Genomic DNA, 27,478 nt, shown 5'->3' on the forward strand with positions numbered 1-27,478 from the left:
TGAAGGGAAAATGACATAATTATCTCTATATGTAAGATACCAGCAAGATGCCTGATGTAGTGCTGGGAATCAGTGTTCTCACTTTTCGGTTTTTGGTCAGTAGAATGCTCATTGGATTGGATATGTTCTTGAATCTATAATTACTTTTTTGGTAAATGTTCTTGGATCTATAATTACTTTTTTAGACAACTTCTAAAGCAAAACTAGGGGGCGCAGAGGGACAGTGTTATGATTGGGTTTACAACCCCTTTAAAATAGATTCATTGTTTCTAGTTGTGATTGTCTGTGCTGCAGTTGTAGTATGTGTAGCTTGCCTCAAACAAGTCAACAAAATCAATTTTAGTCTTCTGCAACTAGTCAGCTACAAGTTGTTTGAGTGGCTTATCCCAAATACATCTGGATACTTGCTCTAGCACAGTGCTGTCCAACTTATTACATGTAGTGGGCCAATTAATTTTCATACAGCGTGTTTGAAGGCCAGATTAAATGAAAATAATGATGTCATACAGTGAAATCTATGGCGGGGGCCATAGAAATCCTTTGGAGGGTCACATTGGGCCCATAGGCCTCCAGTTGGATGGTCCTGCTCTAGCCTATATACATAAGGGGTCATTTCTGTCCACAAGCACAGTTGCGGATCTGCAAAGTTGCCAGCAGTTGCACAAAAAATCTCATTCATTAACAGCACTTGCATCAACATGTGCTCCATGTATTTCTGTACAGCTGTACCCCTAGCCATTGGCTTCCTTCTGCCCAGGGCCAGATTACCCATTAGTTACCCTACGCACAAGCCTAGGGCCTGTCTAGTGTCAGGGGCATCACTCTCACACGGGAAATCACATCTACCAGACTTTACTGCACAATTGCGTCTGATTCACATTAAGCGAGCGTACCCACATCAGTTTTTATGCATCGGCTGCAAATGGGTCAGATGTCCCCTTAGCAACCACAATGACACTGGAATACTTGGCAAACACAACTGCATTGTGATTAAAAAAACATAGAGATTGCATTCAAAATTGCACTTTGCATGCTTGCAGTAATAATGATCTCTGTAAGACAGGGGTGGGCAAACTACGGCCCGTTGGTCTTTTTTATCCGGCCTCATCACGTGAGACTTGGCGTAACGCTGGCCCGGCCCATCTGTAAGTCAATGTGGCCCCTGAGCCAAAAAGTTTGTCCAGTTTGTCTTGTAGTAGTTCAATTTCATCAGAAGCCAATTTACCAGAGCAGGGCCAAGAGGGGAGGTACCCCACCCACTGCCTCCTCAACCCCACCAGTCACTGCCTAACCAACCCCACCAGTCACTGCCTAACCAACCCCACCAGTCACTGCCTAACCAACCCCACCAGTCACTGCCTAACCAACCCCACCAGTCACTGCCTAACCAACCCCACCTTTGCGCACCATTACCAGGCTGCTCCCGCACCCACCAGGCCACCCGGTATAGTGAGGGAATATGAAAACCATGGTACAATTTTTTTTTCTGGGAATTGCACCCACCTGCCCAGTTGCATTTAAAGGCACATGCATATGTTGCCTACCCCTAATTCCAACCCTGCAATAAACCAGTTTATATATTTGTTTTCACTCTCCACTCTGGTGTCCTGTTGCCTCCAACATAAACCTCCCTTTTACCCCTACACTTCCTGTAAAGTATAAGCTTTACACTGGGTCTCTTCCCTTTGTATCAGTGTAAATGTACTGACATCCCTTTCTGTTTCCCTGCAGGGAAGGTTGGCAGTTTATGATGCCACCTAAGATTTCAAGTAAATACAAAGAGCATGGTCTTCAAAAATAGATTTTTTTTATTTTGTTCTTATTTCATCAAATATAAATTTCAGTTTAATAAATAGGCAAAAGGGACATTTGCCCAGGTCCATCAGGATAGGGTGGCCGCCATAGACCTTTTTATCTGAAATAACGTTTGAATGCAGCATCACCCATAAATTACTTTCTCATATTCATCAGGTAGCATGGCTCTTCAGCAGATCCTGTCATTTCTCCCCATTTCTGGATTGGGTTGCACATAAGACGCCTGGTAGAGCTTGGCAGCAATGGCTTCTTCCTGGCCGAGGTTCCTCAGAGAGCTCAGTAGGGTTAAATGAGATTTCCTTTCCCTGCAGCCGCTCCATCTCATACCTGGAAAATAAACAGCAAGAATTACATATGAATGGTCATTAAGGGGAACTACTGTGAAAATGTAATATCAGCTTCAACTCTTTGTAATAAGAAACTTTTTAAGTATAATAAATTTCAATTATTTACAGTTTTTGACAAATCAAATTCCTCTTCTCTATCCCCTCTCAGTAATCTGTCTCTCCCCATGCAGGGGTCGGTGGGGTAGTGAAGAGTAACTTGGTAATTTCAGAAAAAGTACCATATTTATTATATATAGAAAATTTCTTATTTCTATGAGATCAAGCTTATATTAAATTTCCATTTTCACAGTAGTTCCCCTTTAATTATAACCCAGGTTGATGTAATAGAAAATTAATTCAAAAAAACTTGAAATATATGAGAGCAGCTCCTTCTTATCCTGGGTTCCTAGGAGAGCGCAGGGGAGAACTCAATGAGATTTCCTTTGACCGCAGTCGCCTCCATCTCACTCCTGAGAAACAGAAACACAGCAGCAATTTCATCTAAACGCCCATTAAACCTGAGATACAAGTTGGTCCAATATGAAAATACATTCTGACTGACTTGAAATATTTGGTTTCTTACCTTGGTACTAGATATTTCTTGTCTGACGCAGACGGTAACATAATCGGCAAAATTTTTTCTGTGGAAACATTTTTATTTTTTTTTAAATGGTGCAATTATTTGTTTTTATTCAACATGTGCCTCTACTATTGTGTTTTAGTAACTGAACTTATTAAGGTTTATCTGTAAGAATGTGGGCTCACCTGCTGGTCCAGTTGTTCCACCATTAGGCTGTTCCTCCACAACTTGATGTTGGGGAATCCAATATCCATTTCGTACCAATGGGGCTTCTCGTGTGTATCTGGGGCAGGCCCGGAGTGGCAATCTGGCAAATGCCACAGGGGGCTGTTTGGATCTCTTTGTACTTGAAATGCCAGGGTCTCTTTTTAATCTCGGTCCAGACCTGATATAGGTTAACTCCTCCCACTGCGCTCCAGTCATATATTTGCCCCTTCCAACAGTCTGTATCTCACTCATTGACTCTTGAATGACTCTGCTCTTCAGGGCTGATGTACAGATACTCTGGAGCCACCTGCGGATACTGTTGTTCCACCATTAGACTGTTCCTTTACAATCAGGTCAGGCCCGGAGTGGCAATCTGTAGATTCTGGCAAATGCCACTGGGGGCTGTTTGGATCTCTTTGTACTTGAAATGCCGGGGTCTCTTTTGAATCTCAGTCCAGAACTCTGCTCTTTAGGGCTGATGTACATTAGACTGTTCCTTCAGAAACTGATGACTTGGAGCATCTGATATTAACTTTAAGTCAATGGGGCTTCTGATTTGTATATGGACTGGCCCTCCACCCGCCCTTTCCAGTCATATATCTGCCCCTTGCAATTGCCTCTCACTCAGCTGAATAGTCGAATCCTTCAAATAACGCTTGTGCTTGTGCTGATATCGCTTCAGCTGGTGGCATTAATCCCCAGGCTTGGCATTCAGATTGCCTGGTACTCTCTGTAAGGCCACTGACATCTGGTTTAAATGGAGGCATCTGTTCTCTTTCAAGAAATTCTTCCCAATCAATATCCTGTAAAATAGGTGAGATGAAATAGTCAGTATCTAACCTGAAAGGCTCTACAATTTTAGAACAGATTATTCTGTAGCTGTGTATAAGAGAAAGCTACACACATGAAACATACAGATTACATACAAACAAGACAGATACAGGGGGTATAAGGGGTTTTGCTCATTAGAGCTTCCTACTATATTTCTGGCTTGATGCACAATAATTACAATATAAACTTACTTCAAAGAATTCATGGGCTTTAACCTCTTCAGCACCAGTCTCGCTGGATCCGAGGCGATGACATGGATTTTTCTCCAGTAACTACAATAAAGGTAAAACCATTGTTAAATTGACAGAACCATCAGGCCCCATCCCAGTCCCACAGCCAAATCATCATCCACTTACTCTTAGTATTAGGCACTGAGCTTCCTCTGACAATTCCTCTGTCAGGGCAGGTTTGTCGTTCCTGATGCTCTCAAATAATTCCATGTCATCTTCTGCATCAAATGGGAACTGAAACATGAAATGTTTATTTGTTAAACCAGTGTTCTAATTTAATTTCATTCAAGTACTTTAAAATCCCATTTATAATTATAATGGCAGTGATAGCTGATTTGTAGGCATTATGCTTACCTGGAACATGAGCATGACATATAACACAACCCCAAGGGCCCACCAGTCAACGGCCCTGCTGTATGCCATCTCATCAATGATCTCTGGGGCCATGTAGCAGTTTGTTCCGCACCGGGTCTTACTGCGATCTCCATATCTGAAACCTTAAAGACAAAAAAAGATGATCTGTATCCCCTATCTATAAGAGACTTTCCTCAGCTGCTTGCATACATACTGCACATATAGATATATTTCTAAAAAAAATCATCCAGATCCACCCCAACTATTCCCTTATATGTTTTGCAATTACAACAAACTTTACCATCTTTGCTCAGGCCAAAATCCACAATTTTCAGATAGCCATGCACATCCACCATTAGATTTTCAAGTTTCAAGTCTCTGAATGAAAAAAAAATAAACATTGTTCATAGTAGACATTATAGCAAAGTGAAGACAGATAAATTACATCATTCTTTATTTTATATTGGCTAATGTGATTTGTACAGTGCTATAAGAGCTGTAACACTTACCTATGAACAATATTGTTCCGGTGCAATTCCTCCAGGCCGAGGACTACACAGGCAGTGTAAAACCTACATAAAGAGGAAAATAATTCAATGAGTGATTTGATAGATTTAGGACATACAGTATATGTGAATGCTACTCTATATAAATAAGATTTTCAGCTTGCCAGGACTCTCTACCAGTCAGACACCCCAGTATTTCACATAGATCAACCCTGAATCCTAATCCCTAATTCCCACTTACATGGCTTTTGACTCCTCAAATGCTCCTTGATGCTCGAGCAGATGGCACAGATCACCTCCAGGGAGATATTCCATAACAAAAAAGAGGTGATTCTCACTCTGGAATGTGGCGTATAAGGAAACCAGGAATGGGTGCTCTGCGCTGGTAACCTTCTGAAGGATTCGCTTCTCCTTGAAAACACTGGGGGGAGAGAGTATAAAACTCACCACATGAAACCTGAACAGGGGAACTTGTACACAAATAGACCATTAACTACTTTTAACACTTTGTTGAAAGTAGCAATAAACATTAATCATACTGACAATACTTTGGCATTTTGTTGTGCAGAGAGACATCAAAAGTAAATCATTATCAAATAAATATATATATATATATATATATATATAAAACTACATTAAAGATATCAGTAGATAACAGAGAGCAGGTAATGACCACTCTTTAACTCTTTAACTGACCTCTTGATATCATTCTTGGCAATAATCCTCTCTTTCTTGAGGGTCTTTATGGCACACAGTTGTTTTGTGTCCTTGTACTCTGCCAGGAACACCTGGAATGAGACAGTAAGGTCAGTGGCTATGCTTTAGCAGGGTAATAACCCTTATTAGGGACACAGCAACTCACCTTTCCAAATGTGCCTTCACCCAATACCTTTCCCAGATTGAAGTTTTTCAGAGACATGGCAGATCTGGGTATGGAGCTGAAAAGAAAAAACACCGTCATAATAACAATGGCAAGAAGAATGATAGCAGAATACTAATACCAGAGATTATGGCCTAAACCAATACCTGTCAGAGGGTCCTTCTGCTCCTAATAACTCGGCATCTGACTCTGAGCCATTGTCAACCATTTCACACTGCAAAGGAACAAAAGGGATTATATATCATACGGAGACTGAATATTACATAACAAGAAAGTGATATGCACATCGTTTCTAAAGAATACATGGAATGTACTTACAGCTGATGGGACACTAGAAGAGGTGGCAGTGAAGTTATCTACCGTGTCCTCTTCTGGCTCATATCCACCCTTCTCCTGTGCTGGGATCATTTGTCCAACAGTGTGGGACAGTCCAACCTCACTTTTCAGAGGCTCAATCACTTCAGGAGAATCTATAACAAACAACATGGCATCATTAGCACTGTACCCTGTGAGTGTTATTGTAACCAGGACTACACCCTCAAAAAAATATATAATCAGGAAATAATAGACCATAATATTTAATATTACTTAATTCCTAACTGTTTTACAAAATATATCATTAGTGAGTCAGGAACTCATAGTATAAACATTACAGGTGCATATTAGTCTCTTTATGATCACACTTACCCAATAATGGCACGGGGTGGTCGGGCATCTCTACAGTGGCAATGAACTCCACCGGAGGCTCCAGCACATCAGTAATTTCATGTATCTTCACAAGTGTAGGTTCAAAAAATTCAATGGAATAGTTCTGTAAATGTGAAGTGCAGAAAATTACAGAAAGAATATTAAGCAACAAATCAAGGGGGTTATTTATAAATGTGGGCAATGTGCTGTGCAAGTGACCATGTTTATTTTCACCTGCTAAAATGTTGTGTTTACTACTATACACAAGCTATGCTAGGTTATAGGTGTGAGTTTTATGTCCATTTGTAAACAATGCACACTTTTTACATCTGTGCCCTTGTGTGGATTAAGATGGTGGGCATGGGCATTCTCTTATATGCATCTAAAAAGAGAAGAGAATCTATTTACCTTGGATTTAGATAAAGTAGTAGTATAACAGCAACCCATCACCTTTTCTCCTGTAAAAGAAAAAGACATGGAATTAAATACAGGCCATGGAAACTGCTCAGTGAGGAATCTCCCAGTGACATGTACTTACACATCTGTAATAAACATACATGATATAAATAAACACTGATAGAGAACTTATTTTTTATTAAATGCATTTCATCAGATATAATCTTTGATGTGACAGGGAAAACACATTTACAAACATTCATGAAAAGGTTTCCCCTAAAAGCCCAGATTTAACAAATGCCACTGTAATTTGTAGGTAGGGGAAGCCAAAGGGAAATTACTGACAGGCCCAGCACAGGGTGATAAAGGCATTTGGCTGCCATATGATGCTAGACCTGGTACAAACTTTGTGACTGTGATTGCATTGCCCCAATAGTGCTGCCATACTGCATTCCCTTTCTTCCAATCATTACCCAGCTGCCCATGTCTGGACTGGGATTCAATTACACAAGTACAAACAACTCCCCTCAGACCCAAAATAAAGCATCAGTCTATGGCAGCTTACAGCAGCCCCTTTGGCATTTACCAGAGTTTCCAGATTGTCAGTGCAGCCTGCAGGCACCTAACCTAACATCAACCGCCAACCTGCCATCCATTATCAGTAATGGCTAAAGTATAGGGAACCCATAACTCTGACATAAGCAGCACTAATGTTACACTAAATATATTATAGAGGGGAAATGTGCAGAAAAATCTGAATATGATTAATAAAAATGTATAGAAAAGTGTCAGTATCACTGCAACTACAATAGGGAGTCACGTGCCAGTGAAAGTATTGAAACATGGTCAAAATCGTGTTTCTAGTGTCAGTCTCAGTACACTGGCCCAGGGACTGGCAGTGCCTCCCTATTAATGAATTAGCAATGTAATAACAGAATTTCTTTCCATATTTTTCAGGAAAATGTACTTACACAGAGAGCAGGCAACAGGCAGTGATCTATAGCTGTGCAGCTGTCTGCCAGCATTTGGTAACCTTTAGCTAGTGCACTAGGGGCATCATGGGGTATCACTGGAAAGCAAGCATCTGATTGGCTGCCATGTCATGATAGACCTATTACAAACATTGTGACTGTACATTGTCCCAAAAAAGCTACCATACTGCATTCCCTTTCTTCCAATCATTACCCAGCTGCCCATGTCTGGACTGGGATTCAACATAGGCCCTGGCATTTCAATTACACCAAGGTCCGAACAACTCCCCTCAGACCCAATATAAAGCATCAGTCTATGGCAGCTTACAGCAGCTCCTTTGGCATTTACTATAGTTTCCACATTGCCAGTGCAGCCTACAGGTTCCTAACCTAACATCAACCGCCAACCTGCCATCCATTATCAGTAATGGCTAACACCACTGATATAAGCAGCACTAATGTTGCACTAAATATAATATAAAGCAAAAATATGAGAAGGAAATATTATTGGGATTAATAAAAATGTATAGAGAAGTGCCAGTATTGCTGTAATTACAATAGAAAGTCACGTGCCAGTGAGCCCACTGGATATGGGAAAAATCGTACTTCTTGTGCTTTTAGTTTTTAGTAAATGCAGCCCAAGGACTGGCAATGCCTCCATATTAATGAATTAGCAATGTTATAACAGGATTCTTTCCATATTTAGCAGGAAAATGTACTTACAGATAGAGCAGGCAACAGGCAGGATCTTTAGCTTTGCAGCCAACTGTCTTAAAAAGCAGTTGGGCAGTAAGAGCATCATGTGACAGTATCTGAATGCAAGCATCTGATTGGTTGCTCTGCGAAACTAGACCTGGTACAAACTCTGTGACAGTTATTACATTGTCCTAATAGGATTTCCATACTGTGTTACCTTTCTTCCAACTACTGGACCAGCTGTGTGTCTTTAACTGTCAAAATAAAGCTTCAAATCCATACTCAGTAATGGCTGGAAACATGGAAACCTCTGATACAAGAAGCTGGAGTGGAAACAGTAACACAACAGCATTTTGTATCTCATTAGATCTGTCATTAACTTTTCATATAATACAAACATGGTTTGGGCCAAGGCCACTTCTTTATAGGAAACTTATTTTTGTATTTATCCCTTATACCAACATTTACCAGTCCTACCCACCCCTACACTCTTCTCATACATCCCTGTGCCATGTGTAGGCTCAGGTTTTCCAGCCTGTACAGGGATGTAACACTTGCATTTATGATCAATTCTAATTCCCATAGACACCTAGACCTGGTCTCACACCCCATCACCCCCCAAATAAAATGTTTTTTAGTAGGCTCCCACACAATTGGAGTTCAGAACATGTGCTGGTGTGTGTGTGTCCATGCTGTGTGTGTTTGTAGGTACAACACACCTATAATACTTACAATTTCTCTCTCCAGCTGTTCCAGCATTCCCAGCATCTTCTAGTAATTGTAGTTCAGCAACATCACCATTTGTTCCAAGATTTATAACACAACAGGTTGCCTGTGCCTAAGCCCATAAGTGTGGCTGCTCGGTATAAGAGAGGGTTATTTTAACGTAAAGGTGACATGATGGATTTATTTTATCTCTAGAAAGCAGCAGAAAGTGAAATTGCTCTACTCTTGCATATAATAAACACATCACAGTTTTAAATGCTACAGACATCACATCACAGCTTTAAACCAAACCAAAGCAATACTCAAAGGAAATGCTATGCTGCCCACACTGTGATTTATTAAAAGCATGAATCAAAACAAAAGTTCAGACTGTTGTGGACATGAGAGCTTACAATCCAGGGGCAGTGGCATAACTAGGGTGGAGCAATGTAGAATAGAATTTTATTTTTTTTTGTGTTTTTTTTTTTGCGCCTATTCTACATTGCCTGATGAAGCAGGAAATGCCTGCGAAACGCGTTGCAATATTGTTGTGAATAAACTATTACTGAAAATTACCACTTTTGTTGGTGTCTGCCTGGAGGAGGTAAGTTCACTACTACCTCCTCTGAATTACCCATTGGGTTTTTAAGTGTTTTTAGCTAATTTTATCCTTTTGGCGCCTCTGTTTTGTCTTATCACTAACCCTTGTTGATGTTCAGTTTACTGTTGATGTCTTGATAAAATGGGCATTTGTCTACTTTAAAATCTATAATGCATAAAGAATGTTTGCTTTAGAGTTTTCTATTTTTCAGTAATTACAGACAAGCCATTAGAGATGGTGGGTGCTGACTTACTCTTTACCTGCTTTCTGTCTCAGCACAGCAAGGAGGAGTCCAGCCTCACTGCTCTACCCTTTCTAATAATATGGCTATTCTTCTTTTTACAATTGCATCTTAACCCTTATGTTTTGTGGACAGTATCCTCTTGTGTCCTGAAGAAGTCCTTACAGGAAGTGTATGGGCTGCTGTAATATAGGGAGCTCCATAAGAGAATTGGCGGGTGCAAGTTATTTATTAGCTGTAGCTCACTGTATAGCAGGGGTGGGCAAACTATGGCCCATGGGCCACGTCCGGGCCGTTGGTCTGTTTAATCCGGCCCGCCGACTCCGCAAGTCTCACCACGCGAGACTTGGCGTCTGGGGACTGAGGAGCGGAAATGGCGTAACGCTGGCCTGGCCCATCTGTAAGTCAATGTGGTCCCTGAGCCAAAAAGTTTGCCCAACCCTGCTATAAAAGTTTTTAGCATTTAATCTACTAAGGAATGTATCAGCTGCGTTTGGGTTAAGCTACACATAACTTGCAACTGACTAGTTGGAGAAGACTGAAACTAAAATTGAATTTCAATAAATTTGTCCCTTAAAGTACAATATCTTGTGGTGCTATCTCTCTCTGGATGTCTGACTAGGCAGCAATAACTATATAAAGCTCACAGGAAAATTCAAGGGGCATTTAAGCCATTTTTTTCACCCGTACACAGTGTTCTGGAGATGCTGAGCACTTTTGAAAAAACCTTCCCACTAGCTATTGTTCTGTTGCAGGTTTTATCCATATGGCATTCCCAAAATCCAAGGTAAAATATCATAACTACAAGGAATACTCATCTAAAGAACAAGCCATGTGAGGCTCCCATTTCATGAACCACTTAGCATCTTTACATGAAAACCCAATGCCTCACATAAATTGCTTAGCTGACCTACAACAATCCATAGATCACTTTCATTAGTCCAAAGACAACACATTAATTAATTAGCCAATCACTAATCCCTCTATACAAGTTTTCAGATCAATGTTAATTCTCTTTGAGCTATCTGCTTTAGTTAGCACAATTGTCAATATATTGTCATTACAAACTTTACACTCTTGCCATCATCTTTCTTGTTTGTTTTGGCTTCTCTGACTTTTGCATATTCTTTCCTGCCTTAAAATGTCCATCTTAGTGGTATCTGGTGAACATTCTTATCCTCTTAAATTCCTGTGTATCCTCTTACCCAGCTTAGGGCGGTGACACACGGGGGGAGATTAGTCACGCCGTAACAACTCTCCGTTGTCGCAGGCGACTAATCTCCCTGCAATGCCATCCCACCAGCTAGAATGTAAATTGCCAGTGGGATGACATACATGGTGACGCGATTTGCCGAAGTCACAGACGTTTCCTCTCAAGGCAACTTCGGCGACTTTTGCAAATCGGGGTGCCGCGTATGCCATCCCACCGGCGATTTACATTCTAGCCGGTGGGATGGCATTGTGTGTCATGGCCCTTAGAGTGCTTGTGGGTAACCTGCATGTAACTTGACCCACTGCAGGACTCTATTGTAGGGGTGTCATCATGGGAAGAGAGGGTATTTGCACAACCTCTGCATGAAAAATAATATTGGTACAAATGCACCATTATCAGTGGCGCTGCTGCCAAGAGGTGAGTTGAGAAACTTGCCTCAGATGGCAGCGTCCGGCAAGTTACCAGGGGCAGTAAAAAGCCTATACAGGTAACTTAAAGAGAGGAGATTCGGAACTTTGGAAGAGAGCATTATTGTACTTTCGCCCCTCTCCCCCCTTCCAATGCAAAAAATCTAAGCAAGGGGGGAGTGAGGGGGGTGGCTTGAACTTGGCCACATCAGGCGGCTAGGACCCGTGCATATTATTAGTTCTAAACACTATTCCCATTTTACCAGGTTACACATTCAACCTGCAGCCTTCCATGTACTGTTAAATTCAACTCCCAGCATCCCACAACCTCAGCAGGAGCTGGAAGCTGTTATGCTGAAAAGTGACAAGTTTGAAATTTCTAACTTATGTTAAGCCACATCACCCACCCGTTGCCCTTGGCTCCTTTATGCCTAATTTAGCTTGCGTATGTTGTAAAGGGAATAAAAAGAACGTCACAATTCACCATTGAGCAGCCTGCAGACCCCAAATGGTGGCAGGCTACCATAGTCATACTGGTAGCTGTAGTTTGCTAACATCTAAATGATCGACAGGCTGGCCACCCCTGGTGAGTAGCAGAGAGCCCTGTCTACTCAGCATAAAAGCTCATAAATTCCACAGGTCTTTACAACTTCAGATAATGTAATAATAATGTAATAATGCATACATAATATATATATACTTATATCAGCCGTCTGACCCTATACAAAGTGACTAGGACTTTGAAACCATACTCTTATCTAAAAAAAAATGTTTCTTCCCTTATTAGCCTACATGTCCTGTTGTTGCTAAGGATCCCTCCCCATGTTAGTCATTTACAGGGACTTTGCACCCAATCCTATTGCTCTAAATGTGCCATCAGGGCTGGGATCATTATTTAACTATCTTTACGACGCTGCTTTAGTCGACGAGCCAAGAGGTGTCGAGTTGAAGGGTGAGGGAATACACTGGCATTAAGAGGGGGAGAGAATGTCGACCAGGTACCACCAGGCTGCCATTGATGGTTATCAGGAGATCTTAAAGGAAGCCACTAAAAAAGATGTTAACACCACAGATGGGGATGGCATGACTCCAACCATTCTAGCTGCTTACCATGGGCATCTCGACGTCCTTGAGATTTTATGCCACAGAGGGTAAGTGAAAATGCCTAAAGCTATATTGCCCTTTAGAGGGCAATGCTAAACATCAGGAACTATTGTTTAATTATAACTTCTTGCTTTCTTGAATGTTCTACTGTTCTACTATTTCTAAGGGATGGTGGGAACACTAAGGGACAGAAAGGCATCTTCAAGGAATGATTAACACTAACAGGAGCCTGTTGGGTGGTGGTGTTGGTTGTGCTAACATGCAGCCAAGGGAGAAGCCTGAAATTTGTGATTGGGTGGCTACCAATAGATGGAAAGACTATAACTATATACTGGTATGGGATCAATTTTCTGAAATGCTTGGGTTCTGGTGTTTTCTGGATCACCATACAAACTACTACTACTAAAAAAATCTTTAAACCACAAATGATTGTTTTGCCACCAGTATGAATATATTCAGCTTAGTTACCATAAAGAACAAGGTACTGCTATATCATTATACAGAAAAAAAAGTCATGATTAAAGTTTTATTATTTTCTTAAAATGGACTCTGGCCTGTAATTCAACGCCTTTTGGATAACTTACTTAAATATGGCAGTTGGTGTCTTTTTGGAAAGGCTATGTGTCCCTAAAACTTAACTATTCTCCATCTATGCATGCAGTATGAGCAGAGGTAGCACCCAGGATCAGGCATACTTTACACCGAACAATGGACAATAAGCAGACACGTGAGGGTATACCACTTCCTGGGAAAAGGGAAAATTATACTTTTAGACCTCATAGAACTAAAGAATGAAACTATGATGTCAAATTGCAACTGTAAGTAACTTTAAGAGACAAATTAATCATTTTAAACAGACATGTTGGGCTTTTATCAAAGACTTCACAGTGGCGCTATCTGCATTACAGAAGCTTTCTCCCCTTGCCTAGTGCAGCAGGGATAAGCACAGTGGGGGTAAGGGTGGCAGCACTGAGTCTGCTCAGAGAGCAATAGGGTCTGAGACTCCCCTAGCAGTGTGCAGCTACATTTGCATCTACCAAACTTGTCACAGGGATAATTTTAAGTATCTTACATGAGGTGCTTTATCACCCATCAGGAAATCTCCTCCCTCACGTGTGATAAAACGCCCAACAATACCTGTAAAACACATCATATGTGGTAAATCCGAGTAACTTCTAAAAAATGACTCCTTACGCATTTTCAGATGATTACCCATGATTGCACATGTAATGTGTTTTGCATGTGGCGATTCCAACTAATGTAAAGGGCCAGGTATTGTTGGGCGCTTCATTGGCTATGGGAGATTTCCTGCCGGGCGATGTATCGCCCCATGTGACAGCGCCCTTATACACAGACACACACTGCCAAATCAGACTTATTTAATATGAAAAAACAAAGGCAAAAATAAGAATTAACATGGTTGGTAGAATCCTGTGCTGCCTGTAGGATTAGGATTGGTATGGTCCTATTTTTGTCTTTTTATGTTCACTGTTAAGAACAAGAACTGGGCTTGGCTTCCACTGTGGTTGTATGTGAACAATGTTGGATACAAAACTGCCATAGACAACCCAATATTTTATTTTCTTAATTCAGGATATTTTCAAGAAACCAAGCCAAATACACAAATGATGGCTCCTCTGGTTTTTAACAAGTCATTTGCTTCCATATGAGCAGGAAATACAGATTCCTTGTCATTTTCAGAAAAATAAATGCCATAAAAGCAGGTTGAGCTGATATGTACTGCTTCTGTGAATGAAAATTAAATCATTTGTATAGCTCCGAGCAATCTGGACTGGCTACATACAAATGCTGGTAATCAAAGGAGCTCAATTCTCTTCTTGCAAATGTGGAAAAAAATATAATATTTCACAGTTTCCTAAATCTAAGGACACCTGGAATAGGCCTAGTCATCTAGCCCAATTATATTCATTCAATAGCCTGCAGCAAATACACAACAGCAGACCTATCAACATTAAATGCTTGGTGGTTGCTATGGGTTACTGCACAGGGGCAATCATCTGGGCAGTACAATGGAGACAAGTGACCAAACACTTACCTGGGTGTAATTACCTGGGACAGCAATTGCTATAAAATGCAGCCAAACTGGAGCAGACATTTAATGTATTTATCTAACAAATATATTGGAATATTTTTGAGCCAGTTAGGCATTCTAAATTAGTGAGTCGTTTTTACACTTAACAAAGCTAGGTGCACCCAAGGGTAGTGCTGGTCCAGGCCACACCTTGGGAATGCCCAAGGCAAGCCCCTGTCGTCTATCGCCCAAACCCCCGAGGTGATAAACAGGGGAATAGTGGGTTGACGGGTACATGGTTAGTGAATTTGGCAAGCGGTGATGCAATGCACAGTGATGAAGCGTCCACATTACCATGCCCTCAGCTGGGCAGGGGGCTGATATTATAGAAGGCTGAACTAGGGGCAAGTAGATTGGATATGTGCTTAGAGCCCCCCACTGTGCCCTAGACACATGCTTCTTCTGTCTACCCCCAGTCCTGGCACTGCCTTGGCACAGCTCTGCGACGGTTACAACACTGACTTCACTCCAATTATTTCTGCTGTCAGCCCCAAAGTGACACACATACAAACCCATATTAAGGTTAACTTACATGTCTGTCCTTGACATGTCTGATTGCTATCTTCCCTATTAATAACACAGGATTCAGGAAGCATTTCTACTGGCAAGACCATTAAAATAATGGGCAGATGACAACTCCATCAGTTATATTTTTCTTGTTTTGTACATACTATTTAAATACACTGCACCATTAACTTTTATATTAGCCACTAGCCATTCCTATTTTAAGATTATTAACAACTGGATTTTAATTTTTATGGTTTTGCATATTTAGGTTTTTTTTCAGCTGCCCTGCAGTCCGGAGTTTTGGCCGCTATCTGGCTACTTAGAGACCTGTATACCCTAGCAACCCAGCAGTGGTTTGAATAGAAGACTGGAATATATATAGAAGAGGGCAGGAATAGACAGATAAGTAATAACAACCTAGAGTTTTTTGGCCGCTAGGGTCAGTGATCCCCATTTGAAAGCTGGAAAGAAAGAGCAATTAAATAGCTATGAAAAAAATAACATTAAATGGACAAGTTGCTAAGAATAAAACATTCTTGACTCAAAGGTGAACTAGGTGCACGACTCCTTTAATAGTGCAATGCAGAGCAACATGTTGGTGTGTGATACATACAAGGGAAACCCCTGTGATTTATTGTGTCAACTGTATACACAATGTTTGGAGGGTGTGGCCCTTCATCAGATAGGCTTCACCTATCATTAGCATAACATGCTGGGCTATCACCCTCAGCCTATAATTATTTGCCACTGTGTCAATGAGTGTGTACGGAAATGGCGCCAGTAATCATATGGATAAATGTAGATGCATTGTGCTGTCCCTGCAGTAGAATATATAGAGTGCAGATTGCAATCTCTTAAAGTGAATTTAACTGTCTCCATATTCCCATAACAAATCCAATAAACAGGGCCAGTGTCATATTCTATTTTTAAAACCTTCTGGGTAATAGAGTTCTCATCCCTATTTATCATATTTAATCTGCCACTGCCAATGTCAGCCCGACTAGAGATAGCAGCAGCTTTTTTAGCAGTTCTGATGAAGGTTACACAAACACACCTGCAGATATCTTCACTGGAAGCTTCCAGCAATCCGGCTCAGGTAACACTTCCTGGATACAAGCCACACCCCTACCCTTTGCACCATGGCCATTAATACCAATAAACAACAGGTTTTAGTTGGCATTTAAACATAATATAATATAATAGGTAATATATAATTACCTTGCACTGGCGAAATCTTTATGTTTGCTTTAGAAACACTAATTGAGTTTATATGGGCTATGGGGGCACCATTTTATTTCCAAAAGGGCTAAAGGAAGCTCATTTATACAGTAGAGCCGTGATCCCCATCCAGTGGCTTGTGAGCAACATATTGCTCAGCAACTCCTTTGATGTTGCTCCCAGTGGCCTCAAAGTTGGTGCTCATTTTTGAATCTGACTTGTAGGCAAGTTTTGGAAGCATAAAGCCATGTGTACTGCTCAACAGAGCCTCTAGTAGTCTGCCAGTCCATATTGGGCTACTAATTAACCAATCTTATTGGTCACAGGAAAGTTTATGTGCTTGTGTTGCTCCCCACCTTTTTTTTTCATTGAAATTTTGCTCACGGGTAAAAAAGGTTGGGGATCCCTACAGTAGATAATAGATACACTGTGTAGGATACAGCGGTTGTTGTTCTTATTCAGAAAAAATTGCTAGATTATGGGCATTGCAATTCCTTAGCAGGCCCAGCCTGGCAATCTGTGGATTCTAGTAAATGACAGAGGGGCTGCTGTAAGAGCCATAGACACTCACTATTTATTGGGCTGTATGGGCCTATTTTGAATCCCGGTCCAGGCTTGGTCCTAAGGGCTCAGTTAGAATTATAAGGGCAACTCTGGTAGTTTTAATGCTGTTCACAAAAGGTATTTGTGCCTATACATGCTCCATGCCAATGCCCTAGATTTCAGTGCTATAAGTTAAAAACAGCTGCTTTGTTCATAGCAGATTTTGATTTATCTACAGTGATCCATACGCAGCCTCAATAAGTTCTCAGCTCATCGCTATGAAATTTTCATTTACAAGACAAGTGAATTCATTTCCAGAGGGAGACAGTTTCCAGGTTTGATTATCAGCATTCCGTGTGCTTTCACTTTCACTCAGAATTAATATTTTACCCATTTCTCATGCAGACAACACTCATTTTTCAGGCAGGGCTGAGACAAAGTGAAATATGATAGCCTTACTACCACAGAGATCTGTTGTCTTTAGAGGTCATGCAGAAATCATTTATTACATTTGGATATACTGCAAGCAGCCCTGTGTTGGCCGACCGGTATACTCAAGGATCAATTGAGCTGCAGCCATGGCTTAAAAAACAAATTCAACAAAGCAGTGCTCTATGCAGAGTGCAAAATCCAGGTGTAAATCACTGTGTTTTTACGCACTTACCCCTCTTCTAGTGTTTGTACACATTTCACCAATGCGCATGTGTTGGCACAGCCTGATAAGTAAATGCTTGACTTACCAAAAGGTGTTCATTCCCGGGTTTCTATGAGTTTATGACACCCTGTACTTTGCACATGTGCACAATTCAACAGAACATTAACTACATACAGGTTATAAGGAACAAGTATGGGAGCAAAGTACTTACAAATGTAGCACAATGTGAAAAATGCAAAATTCTGGCACAAATTGTCATGTTTTTACACACAATGCAGTGTTTTTTTCCCCCTAGAATTACAGTGTAGAAGACTTGCAAGCGATCCACCATACAACAATACCAATACAGCATCTGCTTTTTATAAAACAGACTTCAGGGCACTGTATTTCCCCAGTCTTCTAGGGTGTAGCATGAATAAAAACATCAATGTCCGATTCACTTGGCAGTCATGATATTGTTACAACCCTTTAAGGGTGCCCTAGAATGAGGTTCATGCTAATGGTAATTACAGTGTATGTGTGAATGCTGAATCCATTAAACAGGGTAATGCGCACCCTTATTATAGGCGTTAGAATGTAGACAAGCAGGTTTTTTATTTTCAGTGTTTGCCCTTTCATGTGTTTGTCTGCAATTATGGTTCCATTAAAAAGTGACCAGAAAGACACTGAAAAATATGAGCCCAATTCCTCCTCCCCCACCGCCGAAAGAAAAACATAGAATAGACTTGTGCAAATTTCCATCAGAGACGGGTTGTGCCTGTACTGTGCATGTGGTTAATGCATAGCTTATTGTTTCAGGAATGCCAGCTGTGAGGTCTCTGTATAAGGGCTTTCTACTCTATTTCCTTCTTTTGACCAGAGCACCATATTCTCCATCCAACAGCCTGAACCATGTTAAGGAGACCTTTCATATCTCTTCTTGGGGTCTTACACTTAATGGTTCATGTTAATCACACTGGAAAGATCTAAGCATCAGTCACCTAAGTAGGTCAACGTGGAGCTATGAAATCCCCAGAAACCATACATTTTACAGCATGACTGTCCAGCTAGAGATTATTGAAATGAATGTGACTCTCCAAGGGAATTTTCTGCCCAATGCCTTCAGAGTGAGATCCTGTTGTAATCTGGTCCACAAAGTAGTGGTGTGCCGTATAGTTGGTCCTCTACATGGAACATTTTAGAAAGAATAGATGACATTAACAAGAAGAACAATGGATTTTAACACATCCCATGGTACTGTTTTACCATGTCTAAAGGCAGCCATACATGGTGTTATCTGCTTGTTTGGCAAAGTCACCAAATGAGCAGACCCATCTACAGGGGGCGATATTGAACTAATTCAACTGTTTGGCCTTAGGGTCAAATGGTTGAATTAAAATGTCAGGTATATGGGCCATCAGACCAAGGACCACATAAACAAGCCTAATCCAACGGGCAAATCAAACCTGCCCAATCGAGAATTTTAGGCCAGATATCTGCCAGGTAGTCCCGTCAGCGGTGTCCATATACGGGCAGGTAAGCTGACTAATCGGTCTGAAGGACCCAAATCAGCAGCTAAAATCTGCTTGTGTATGGCCACCTTAAGTGTAGAATTTCCTCTTGGAGATACCTTGCCTACCTTAAAGCAGCTTTAAATTTTACATCTCTTTAGCGGCACTAAGACTTTCACAAAGAGTTTTAAAAGATCTCAACCCTGACAGGATTCTAATAGATTGCCTTATATTTTCCACTTACAGACCATAGGAGAGATTTGCGAATACATTTAATAAATCTGTGGCTTGGTAGGCCGGCTTGCAGTTAGTTGGATAAAATTCATTTTCCTGGATGTGAGGCTCACATAAACACTTAATAGCTCGTATCTAATTAGTTTTCATGCATCAGATCACTAATAACCAGTATGGCTAGCAGGAACAAGAGATGATTTATCCCTGAACGCTTGCCTATACATGGCAACTAAAAAGCTCATTATAACATTAAAGTTTGGAACCACCAAAGCAGCCATTGTATGAGGTGCGGCATGTTGCTGCCAGATCGAGTGTGGCATTGCAGTGACATTCTCTAAAAGGTGCAGCAAATATGTATTGAGTTACAGTAACCGTACTATAGGTTAGATTACTGCTTACAGTATATGGTACAGTTTCCTCCCTGGAAATTTAATTTATTATAGAAACAGAAAGTAGAAAATAAGTTGGTTATTTCTTTTTCAAAATTAATGGTTAAAAGCAACTACCTCATCAATGCAAAATAGGTAGGTAGGTTTACTTTTGTTATTTAAAGGGGACCTGCCACCCAGACATAAAAAGCTGTATAATAAATGTCTGGTTCAAATTAAACAAACTCAGTTTTTTAATTAAAACACCCATAAATGTTACAAACTAATTTAAAAATCACAGCTGTCAATCATTGTTTTTTTTTTTCTGCCTCCATGCATTAGGCACAGATGCTTTCATTTCTACACTTCCCAGAATTCCACTGTCCCTTCTCACATGCCCCTCCCTCCTTACTATCTATAATTGTAAAGCCAGTATATGGACATCAGGTGTCCCTTTCTGGGGCATACTTGAGATTTTGGGAAATGTGACTTAGCATATACATGTGCCCTTGGTTTGCAGTGAATCTTATGATCAGAGGGCCCTTAGTACTTAAAATTGCAATTTTCTATTTAGAATTACCGATTGGCACATACTACTAAAAAAGTATATTTATATGAAAATGCTTTATTTAGATATAAAAGAGTTTTACATTTAAGCTGTTTCAAGCAATATATTTTTATAGAGTCCTTCTTTGTTTGGGGGTATAGTTTTCCTTTATGGAGAACCTAAGCAATGACCACCAAGTCCTGTACTAGGGATGTAACACATTCCCATCCAACAACCTGCTGCTAATTCAAAGGCCAGTCCAATCAAAGGCTAAAGCTGAACATACATAAGCTAATATTCAGATCCATCTTTGAGCAACATGTATAACCTTAAGTGCTATTGCTGGTCCCATTGCAGAGCTAATTGACCAATCATCCTGTGGTACTATTACACCAAAGTTGTAATCTGCCAAAACTGAAAATCAGTCCAGCTGATAACCCAGTTAGCCTACATATAAAGTCAGCTGACACAGAAATATAGCCAAGTAAGGTCTTCATTTCCCAGGGTGCCACAGCAATGTAGCCTGTGCTCTGATAAACTTCAGCCACGCTTTACTGCTGAGCTGCAAGTTGGAGTGATATCAACCCCCTCCCAGTAGCCGATCAGCAGAACAAAGGGAAGGGAGCAAGATAGCAGCCCCCAGTAGATATCATAACACTCAATAGTAAGAAATATAAGTCCGGCTTGGGATTAATCCAGTTACATGGGAGTAGGAGAAACAATAGGTTACCTGAAAGCAGTTCTAATGTGTAGAGCTGGCTCCTTCTGAAAGCTCAGACTCAGGCACAATGCACTGAGATGGCGCCTACACAGCAATATTACAGCTAAAAAAATACATTTGTTGGTTCAAGAATAAAATTTTGAACGGCAGAGTGAATTATTTGCTATGTAAACAATGTAATTTAGAAATAAAAAGTACCCCATAAAAATCATGACAGTATCCTTTTAAGAATGAATCATTTTTTCTCTGTAATAGGGTACAATGTACTTGATCCCAGCTGAGATTTAATTAATTCTTATTGGAGGCAAAACAATGCTATTGTATTTAATGTTTAAATGATTTTCTAGTAGACTTAAGGTATCCCCAGATCCCACGCATCCTGGATAACAGGTCTGATACCTCTATATGTACTGTATATATATCAGGCTTCATCTAGTGTTTGAAAGATCTCTCTGGCCAGTATATCTGTATTCAATATTTTAGTATCAGCAGCATAACAACCATAAGGCAAGATAATGTATGTTTTATTGTTTGTGTGACACACACCATGCACAGAACAGAAAGGAGTCTGGATGAAAAACAATCACAGAGTGCAGTGATATTCTACAGAGCTTCTATGGAGCTTTGCTAGTGAATGAGACATTTATTATTCAGTTGAAATTATTAAGAAAATATAATGTATTTTTGCAGGTCAGAAGATTAACTTGGTAAAAGTACAAATGTATTGGATGTATGTGGTAGCATGACTTCTATCTCTGGAAGAAAGGAAATCTGACAGCATCATTATTATTTATATAATATGATATATACTGCTGTCAAAGCACATACACCTGCTAATGTTTTCCCAAAGTCTACGTTATTTTAGCTGATAAAGCTAAATCTGCTATTCGATTGAAGCTGGCAGTGCCAATATTACAAGTATTTTTGTCCATGATGAGTCCATGATGATTTCCCTCTGCTGCAATCAATACAGTTTTGCATAATTAGGTTGTGTAAGTGAAATCTTTAGTTTTAGGAGCTGGAACAGCATTTTAAACCAAAGCAAGTAGTGTTTCAAGTGTGCTCTCTTGTGATGGATAGGAATAAGGAAATACTGCCTATTTATAGGTTATTTTATCTTTATTGTATTTCCCTTTGGTTAAATCATATCAAGTGCACAAAACATTAATTCTTTGCATGATTGCATTTAGAAATGTAAGTTGGGTGGTTAATTCATTTGTCTCTTCGATGAATTCAAAATGCTTTTGTCAAGGCATGCAATTTGGCGCCTGCTATTCCTATAAATACCTTCCATATCTACCAGTATACCTAATGCTCTGCGAACATCAGTTTCGTTTAAAAACACCGGGCAAGTTTGCACCTAGGCCAGTGGTGGGCAAACTGCGGCTCTTTAGCCCCTTGAATTTGGCTCTTCTAGGTGCGGGCTCGCAGGTACAGTGCGATCGCATTTTCGTTGCCCGTAGCAAAAATCAGCAGGAGGGGGTGGTCTTTGGGTTACAGGAGACGTGGTGCAGGCAGGGGGTGGGATACGCAGTGCAGGGGAGGCTCGCTCGTTTCATGCACGAGTGAGCCAATGACAGTCTGCAAAAAATCTGGCTCTCAAAAGAAATTTCAATCACTGTTTTGTTGATATTTGGCTCAGTTGACTAATAAGTTTGCCCACCAGTGACCTAGGCAATAGCCCACGTCAACCAATCAAAGCTTTGCTTTAATGATTCTACCTGCAACTGTCTAAACAAAGCTACCGTATATACTCGAGTATAAGCCGATCCGAATATAAGCCGAGGTACCTAATTTTACCTAAGAAAACTGGAAAAACTTATTGACTCGAGTATAATCCTAGGGTGGGAAATGCAGCCGCTACTGCTAAGTTTCAATAATCAAATAAAAGAAAAATACATAAATACATAACTTTAGGGAAAGAAAAATGCTACAGCAGCAGACAAAAGCAAGTTTGGGAAGGCTAAGGAAGTACTTGCCATCCTGCTGTGTTCTTTGTGCTTGTCCCATCAGTTCTGTGCGCTGTGTGCGCTCCCATCATTAGTGAATCTCCATTACCAAAAAGAATTACTTACTTATTGAGGATGGTAGCAGTTTGCATACTCATAAAATAAAACAATGCTTGCGATGTTACATTAGCATTGCAGCGACTTCATCTCGAACTTCCTGGTTTGCCCAAAATAATGCGCATATATCAGTAGCAATGTAATCAGAAGCCCTGCCAGTGTATGTGCATCACATTATGGCTAGCCGCGGCGCCGTGCTGGCGTGCTAGCTGCCAGATTAAGTTGTAGGTCCCCAGCAGGGGGTGTGGTTTTTATTTAAAAAAAAAAAAAATTTGGTAATTACATAAAATATGCCCCCTATAGCTGCTGTCCAAGGCAGAGCCCCCAGGTGCCCACATATACGGAAGCCATTTTAGGACATCCTTGCTAGAAATGAGAGTCCATGCAAGGTGCACAAGCAGGGTGGACTGGTGTTTAAACTCCTAGGTTTATGCGTCAGAAGGCAGTGAAAGAGCAGGCAGCACAAACTGAGTTGCTACGGTGCACCCCATAATATAACTACACTATATAAAGCCCAACTGATTTATCTATCAGCAAGCGCTGACTCACTGGGACCCATGGGAGGCGATGTTACGAGCACAGTAAGTGGATATGTATCTGTGGCACCGTGCTTGTTCCTATTCCCTGGGGTTCCGTGTTCCCTTAATGGTGCGCTGTCGCCCTGCGCATGATGGCGTGATTTCCTTTAACGCACTATTCCTTCCATTGCTGCAGGTATTGATAAATAGCATCATGGAGACACTACCAAAACCCTATACTAAATAAATCAAAGAGAGACAAACATGCCCCGGCCTAGAGGATTTAAGAAGTGAATATGGTTCATATGCTTTACACAGATCATGCTAGTGAATTATTCAGAATGTATAAACAAATTGTGGTTTAGGCCATACTGACAGTAATGTGTGTTACCCACTCTTGCAAAAAGTCCCATGTTTTTAGGAGAATGCCTCTAAATGGCATCAGTATTTGTAATGTTAAATATCTATTGGCTTTGAAACTGACTGGGCCCGTATGTATTTTCTGTGAGAGTCCAGCACAAACGCACAGGCTATGGGCTTGCAGGGACACTCACAAATATACTGTGCCATAAATTCCTGAGAATAATTACACATGGCACAGGTTAAGCTCATAGATCAACATGTTGTTGTCAAACTGATCCTTATTAAATACCCTTCAAAGCTTAATTATTATTAAGCCATTGCAAATTGTTCCTTTAAAGCAACGGACTATTCTAATATGAAGTGTCTTCTAAATCACCAAAAAAGAGGTCAATATGATTTCATTTCTAATTTAAACCGCAATGTTATGGTCATATCACAAACTAATTTAGTTTCATCAAACAGCTAATTTAGAGCCAAGGAAAACTAATTGGCTTTTTTGTTTTTCTAGGGAGCAATGGCAGTTTTACCCTCCCAGATGCTTTTTAGGATTATTAAATAAAAGGCTGTTACACTTCTAACTCCAGTTTACAACAGCAAAACTTTTCAACCCTTTGAAATAAAAAAAAAAACTGTACCAATATACCAGAGGTAATGAAGATGTATTGTACTCTGTCAAGCAGAACTAAGCCCATTAGATGAAAATTGGGATTTTTTTCATCAGTCTAGAGACTAGAGCTTTGTGAGTCTGAACTTACTTATCATTGTAAGCACCATCCTAACCTGTGTAATTGATTATATGTCTTTCAGAGGGGATCCAGACAAAAGTGACATCTGGGGTAACACACCACTGCATCATGCAGCTGAAAAAGGACATGCAAGCTGCGTTTCATTCCTGGTCAACTTCGGAGCCAATATATTTGCACTGGACAACAAATACCGTACTCCACTCGATGTGGCTGCTATAAAAGACCGTACAGAGTGTGTCAAAATTCTGGATGGAGCAGCAAATAAACAAGCATCTCTAAACCCAAAAAAGGTAGAAAGGCTGAAGGAACAAGCAGTGAAGGACGCAGATAGGAAAGTCAAGGAATGTGAGAAAATTCAAGATCGGCATCAGAATCAGATGACCAAGAATTATAATAAAAGTAAAGGTGGAACAGTTAACTCTTCCAAAGGAACCTTGTCTGGCACAGTCGGTGCTCGATTCTCTACTCCATCGACTATAAGCAGTATCTCCAAAGGTCTGAAGGACACGTTCCAGCTGAAGTTAAAAAAGAAAGGCAAGAACACAATTGACAGAGAAACAGTGAGTAATGTGATTTTTGCCAATGATGAAAGTGTCAATGTTTCACGTCCTAAAGCCCAGGATGTTTTTAATGAAAACGAGGAAGAAAATGAAGGGAAAGAAGAAGAATCCATCTTTAATCGGCCTGGTCTTGGGAATATGATGTTCCGACGCAATCTAGCTTCAGGAATTGGTACTGATTTTGATGATCTATCAACAGTTAGAAGTGATACAGGTTTCCAGATTCCAAGTGAACTGTTTACAGAAGAAGCTGAAAATGGGGAAGAGTCAGATGATGAACAAGAATCTAACGTGGCTTGGGATGAAGATGAGGTGGAATTGGACGATGAAGATGAAACCTCTGCTCTTCAGGTCTTTCTGGTATCTCATGGTTTGATAGAATTATTTGCTACTCTTATCCGGGAAAAGATAGATTTGGATGCACTTATGCTTTGTTCTAATGAAGACCTGCAAAGCATTAACATTCCACTCGGACCGAGGAAGAAAGTTCTCAATGCCATAGAAAAAAGGAAGAATATCATTGATAAACCAGGAAAAACTGTTGATACTAAATTATAAAACTGGTGTGAGATCTTGTGTATTACCTGGTCCTATGGATTCATAGGCTCGGTCAAATCACACTTTCCCTGGTAGCATTCCTCCAATCTCCCTCTCCTCAGCTGATTCACTGAACAAAGTTTAAGGACTGGTACATGCAAATATACCAAGAAAGAGTGTATGAGGATGGCAGAACACCAAAAACTTTTTGAGTTTTAGTGGTTTCTCAAGGCAAGACTCTACATCTGCTAATTTGTATTATTAAATTATTTTGTGTCAGTGGCCAAGATGTACAAAAGAACAAATGTATGTGTATTCATTAGTCAAGCCTCTAGAATTTATTTTCCAAGTCTCTCTTATTACTTCTCCAAGGCAAACTACACCTTCATCAAATCATATCGTATACAGAATCATTTGTAAAGTCCAAAAATTCAGTGGTCAATTTAGACAAAAAGCAGCAAAAATGAAAGTAGGTGCCATATTGTTTAACACAGAGCACATGTATTCAGAAGTAAAAAGGACTCTTTTGTTAGATACTAACTTTGAACCATTGTGTTTCCGGGAGCAGCACACTAGGCACAAGATGTACAGCTGCTGTTCTATGGTTTTCTATGGTTATTATTGAGATTAAACAAAACCACTGGACTAATAAACAGATTTATAAAAAAAACACAAATTGTGACTATACCTATTACATAACAACTATGTACAGTCCACTTACTGCAGCGCTGAGGTTTGGCTTTATAATAAGTGCCAGTTTAAACAAAATGGCCAGAAGGGAATAAAAACACACAGAACAATAAATATCACTCTGTTCTTTCATCTCCTCATTTTTTTTCTTTCCATCATTAATTCCCTCATTCCAAGTATGCCCTTATTTAATAAAATGCATTCCCAATAAGAAGCCACTTGTGAGAGCACACATGGCAATCTTGTCGTGCAAATCACTAGCCTTTTATATTTTATATATGCTTTTAAGTCGATTTAAATATTGCATCCCAGTATGGTATTTAGCAACCCAAAGCCAATTTGACCTTCACAATAATATACATATCTGTGTTATGTATAATTCAATACTGGGAAAATTGCTTTGAAGAAGCTCAATCTTTTTCTAGCTTTACACAGTATTCTCAACAATAAATTTTTAATCAGTGACAGCAGAAAAAAAGTCCTACTGGTCACGGGGGTTTAATATGGCTGCTGGAGAGGAAATTAGCCCCTGTACCCAGCAACAAGCATGACTTATTTCTCCCATTCTGCACGGTTGTCTGGTTAGAATCATGTCATTCTGAAGTCTAGTATGAATGGGACACTAACACTTTTGATTATTTTTATTTAAACAGGATATTTATATTCATTTGGATACTTTTAAGCCAAGCCATAATGTAGAAATATTAATATTTATTGATTCTGGATTATGCAAGGTGGCTAAGTGGAGCATGCATTCAGAACTAAAGTGGACAAAGATTCACGCTAAACTCCCTGGATATTGAATTTAAGATGAGGCTCCAACCTTCTTAGCAATCTTGTCATTCCCTTTAGATAAGCTGCAAAACCTTGGAG

At 40.2% G+C, this 27,478-nt stretch overlaps 2 protein-coding genes across 3 annotated transcripts; one reads left to right on the forward strand and one right to left on the reverse strand.

The window, feature by feature from the left end:
• Positions 1–3,454: 3,454 nt before the first annotated feature.
• LOC116407669 (serine/threonine-protein kinase N1-like) lies at positions 3,455–6,206 on the reverse strand. 2 transcript variants are annotated; one of them, XM_031893442.1, is made up of 7 exons: positions 6,048–6,206; positions 5,546–5,943; positions 4,645–5,270; positions 4,344–4,486; positions 4,116–4,223; positions 3,951–4,031; positions 3,455–3,731 (listed from the first exon to the last, which is right to left on the reverse strand). In XM_031893442.1, the coding sequence occupies exons 3-7, from the start codon at positions 4,742–4,744 to the stop codon at positions 3,549–3,551; spliced, it is 615 nt and encodes a 204-aa protein (XP_031749302.1). In that variant the 5' UTR covers positions 4,745–5,270; positions 5,546–5,943; positions 6,048–6,206; the 3' UTR covers positions 3,455–3,548. The 2 variants fall into 2 exon arrangements, with proteins under 2 accessions (XP_031749302.1, XP_031749303.1); XM_031893443.1 differs by having other exon boundaries at positions 5,546–6,206.
• Positions 6,207–12,599: 6,393 nt separating this feature from the next.
• On the forward strand, positions 12,600–26,584 carry anks4b (ankyrin repeat and sterile alpha motif domain containing 4B). Its single transcript, NM_001128029.1, is given in 2 exon segments — positions 12,600–12,797; positions 24,880–26,584. Coding segments are annotated over 2 exon segments (1,221 nt in total). The 5' UTR covers positions 12,600–12,633; the 3' UTR covers positions 25,937–26,584.
• The last annotated feature ends 894 nt before the right edge of the window (positions 26,585–27,478 follow it).

This window comes from Xenopus tropicalis, chromosome 9 (assembly GCF_000004195.4).
Source record: "Xenopus tropicalis strain Nigerian chromosome 9, UCB_Xtro_10.0, whole genome shotgun sequence".
Taxonomy (NCBI): Eukaryota; Metazoa; Chordata; class Amphibia; order Anura; family Pipidae; genus Xenopus; species Xenopus tropicalis.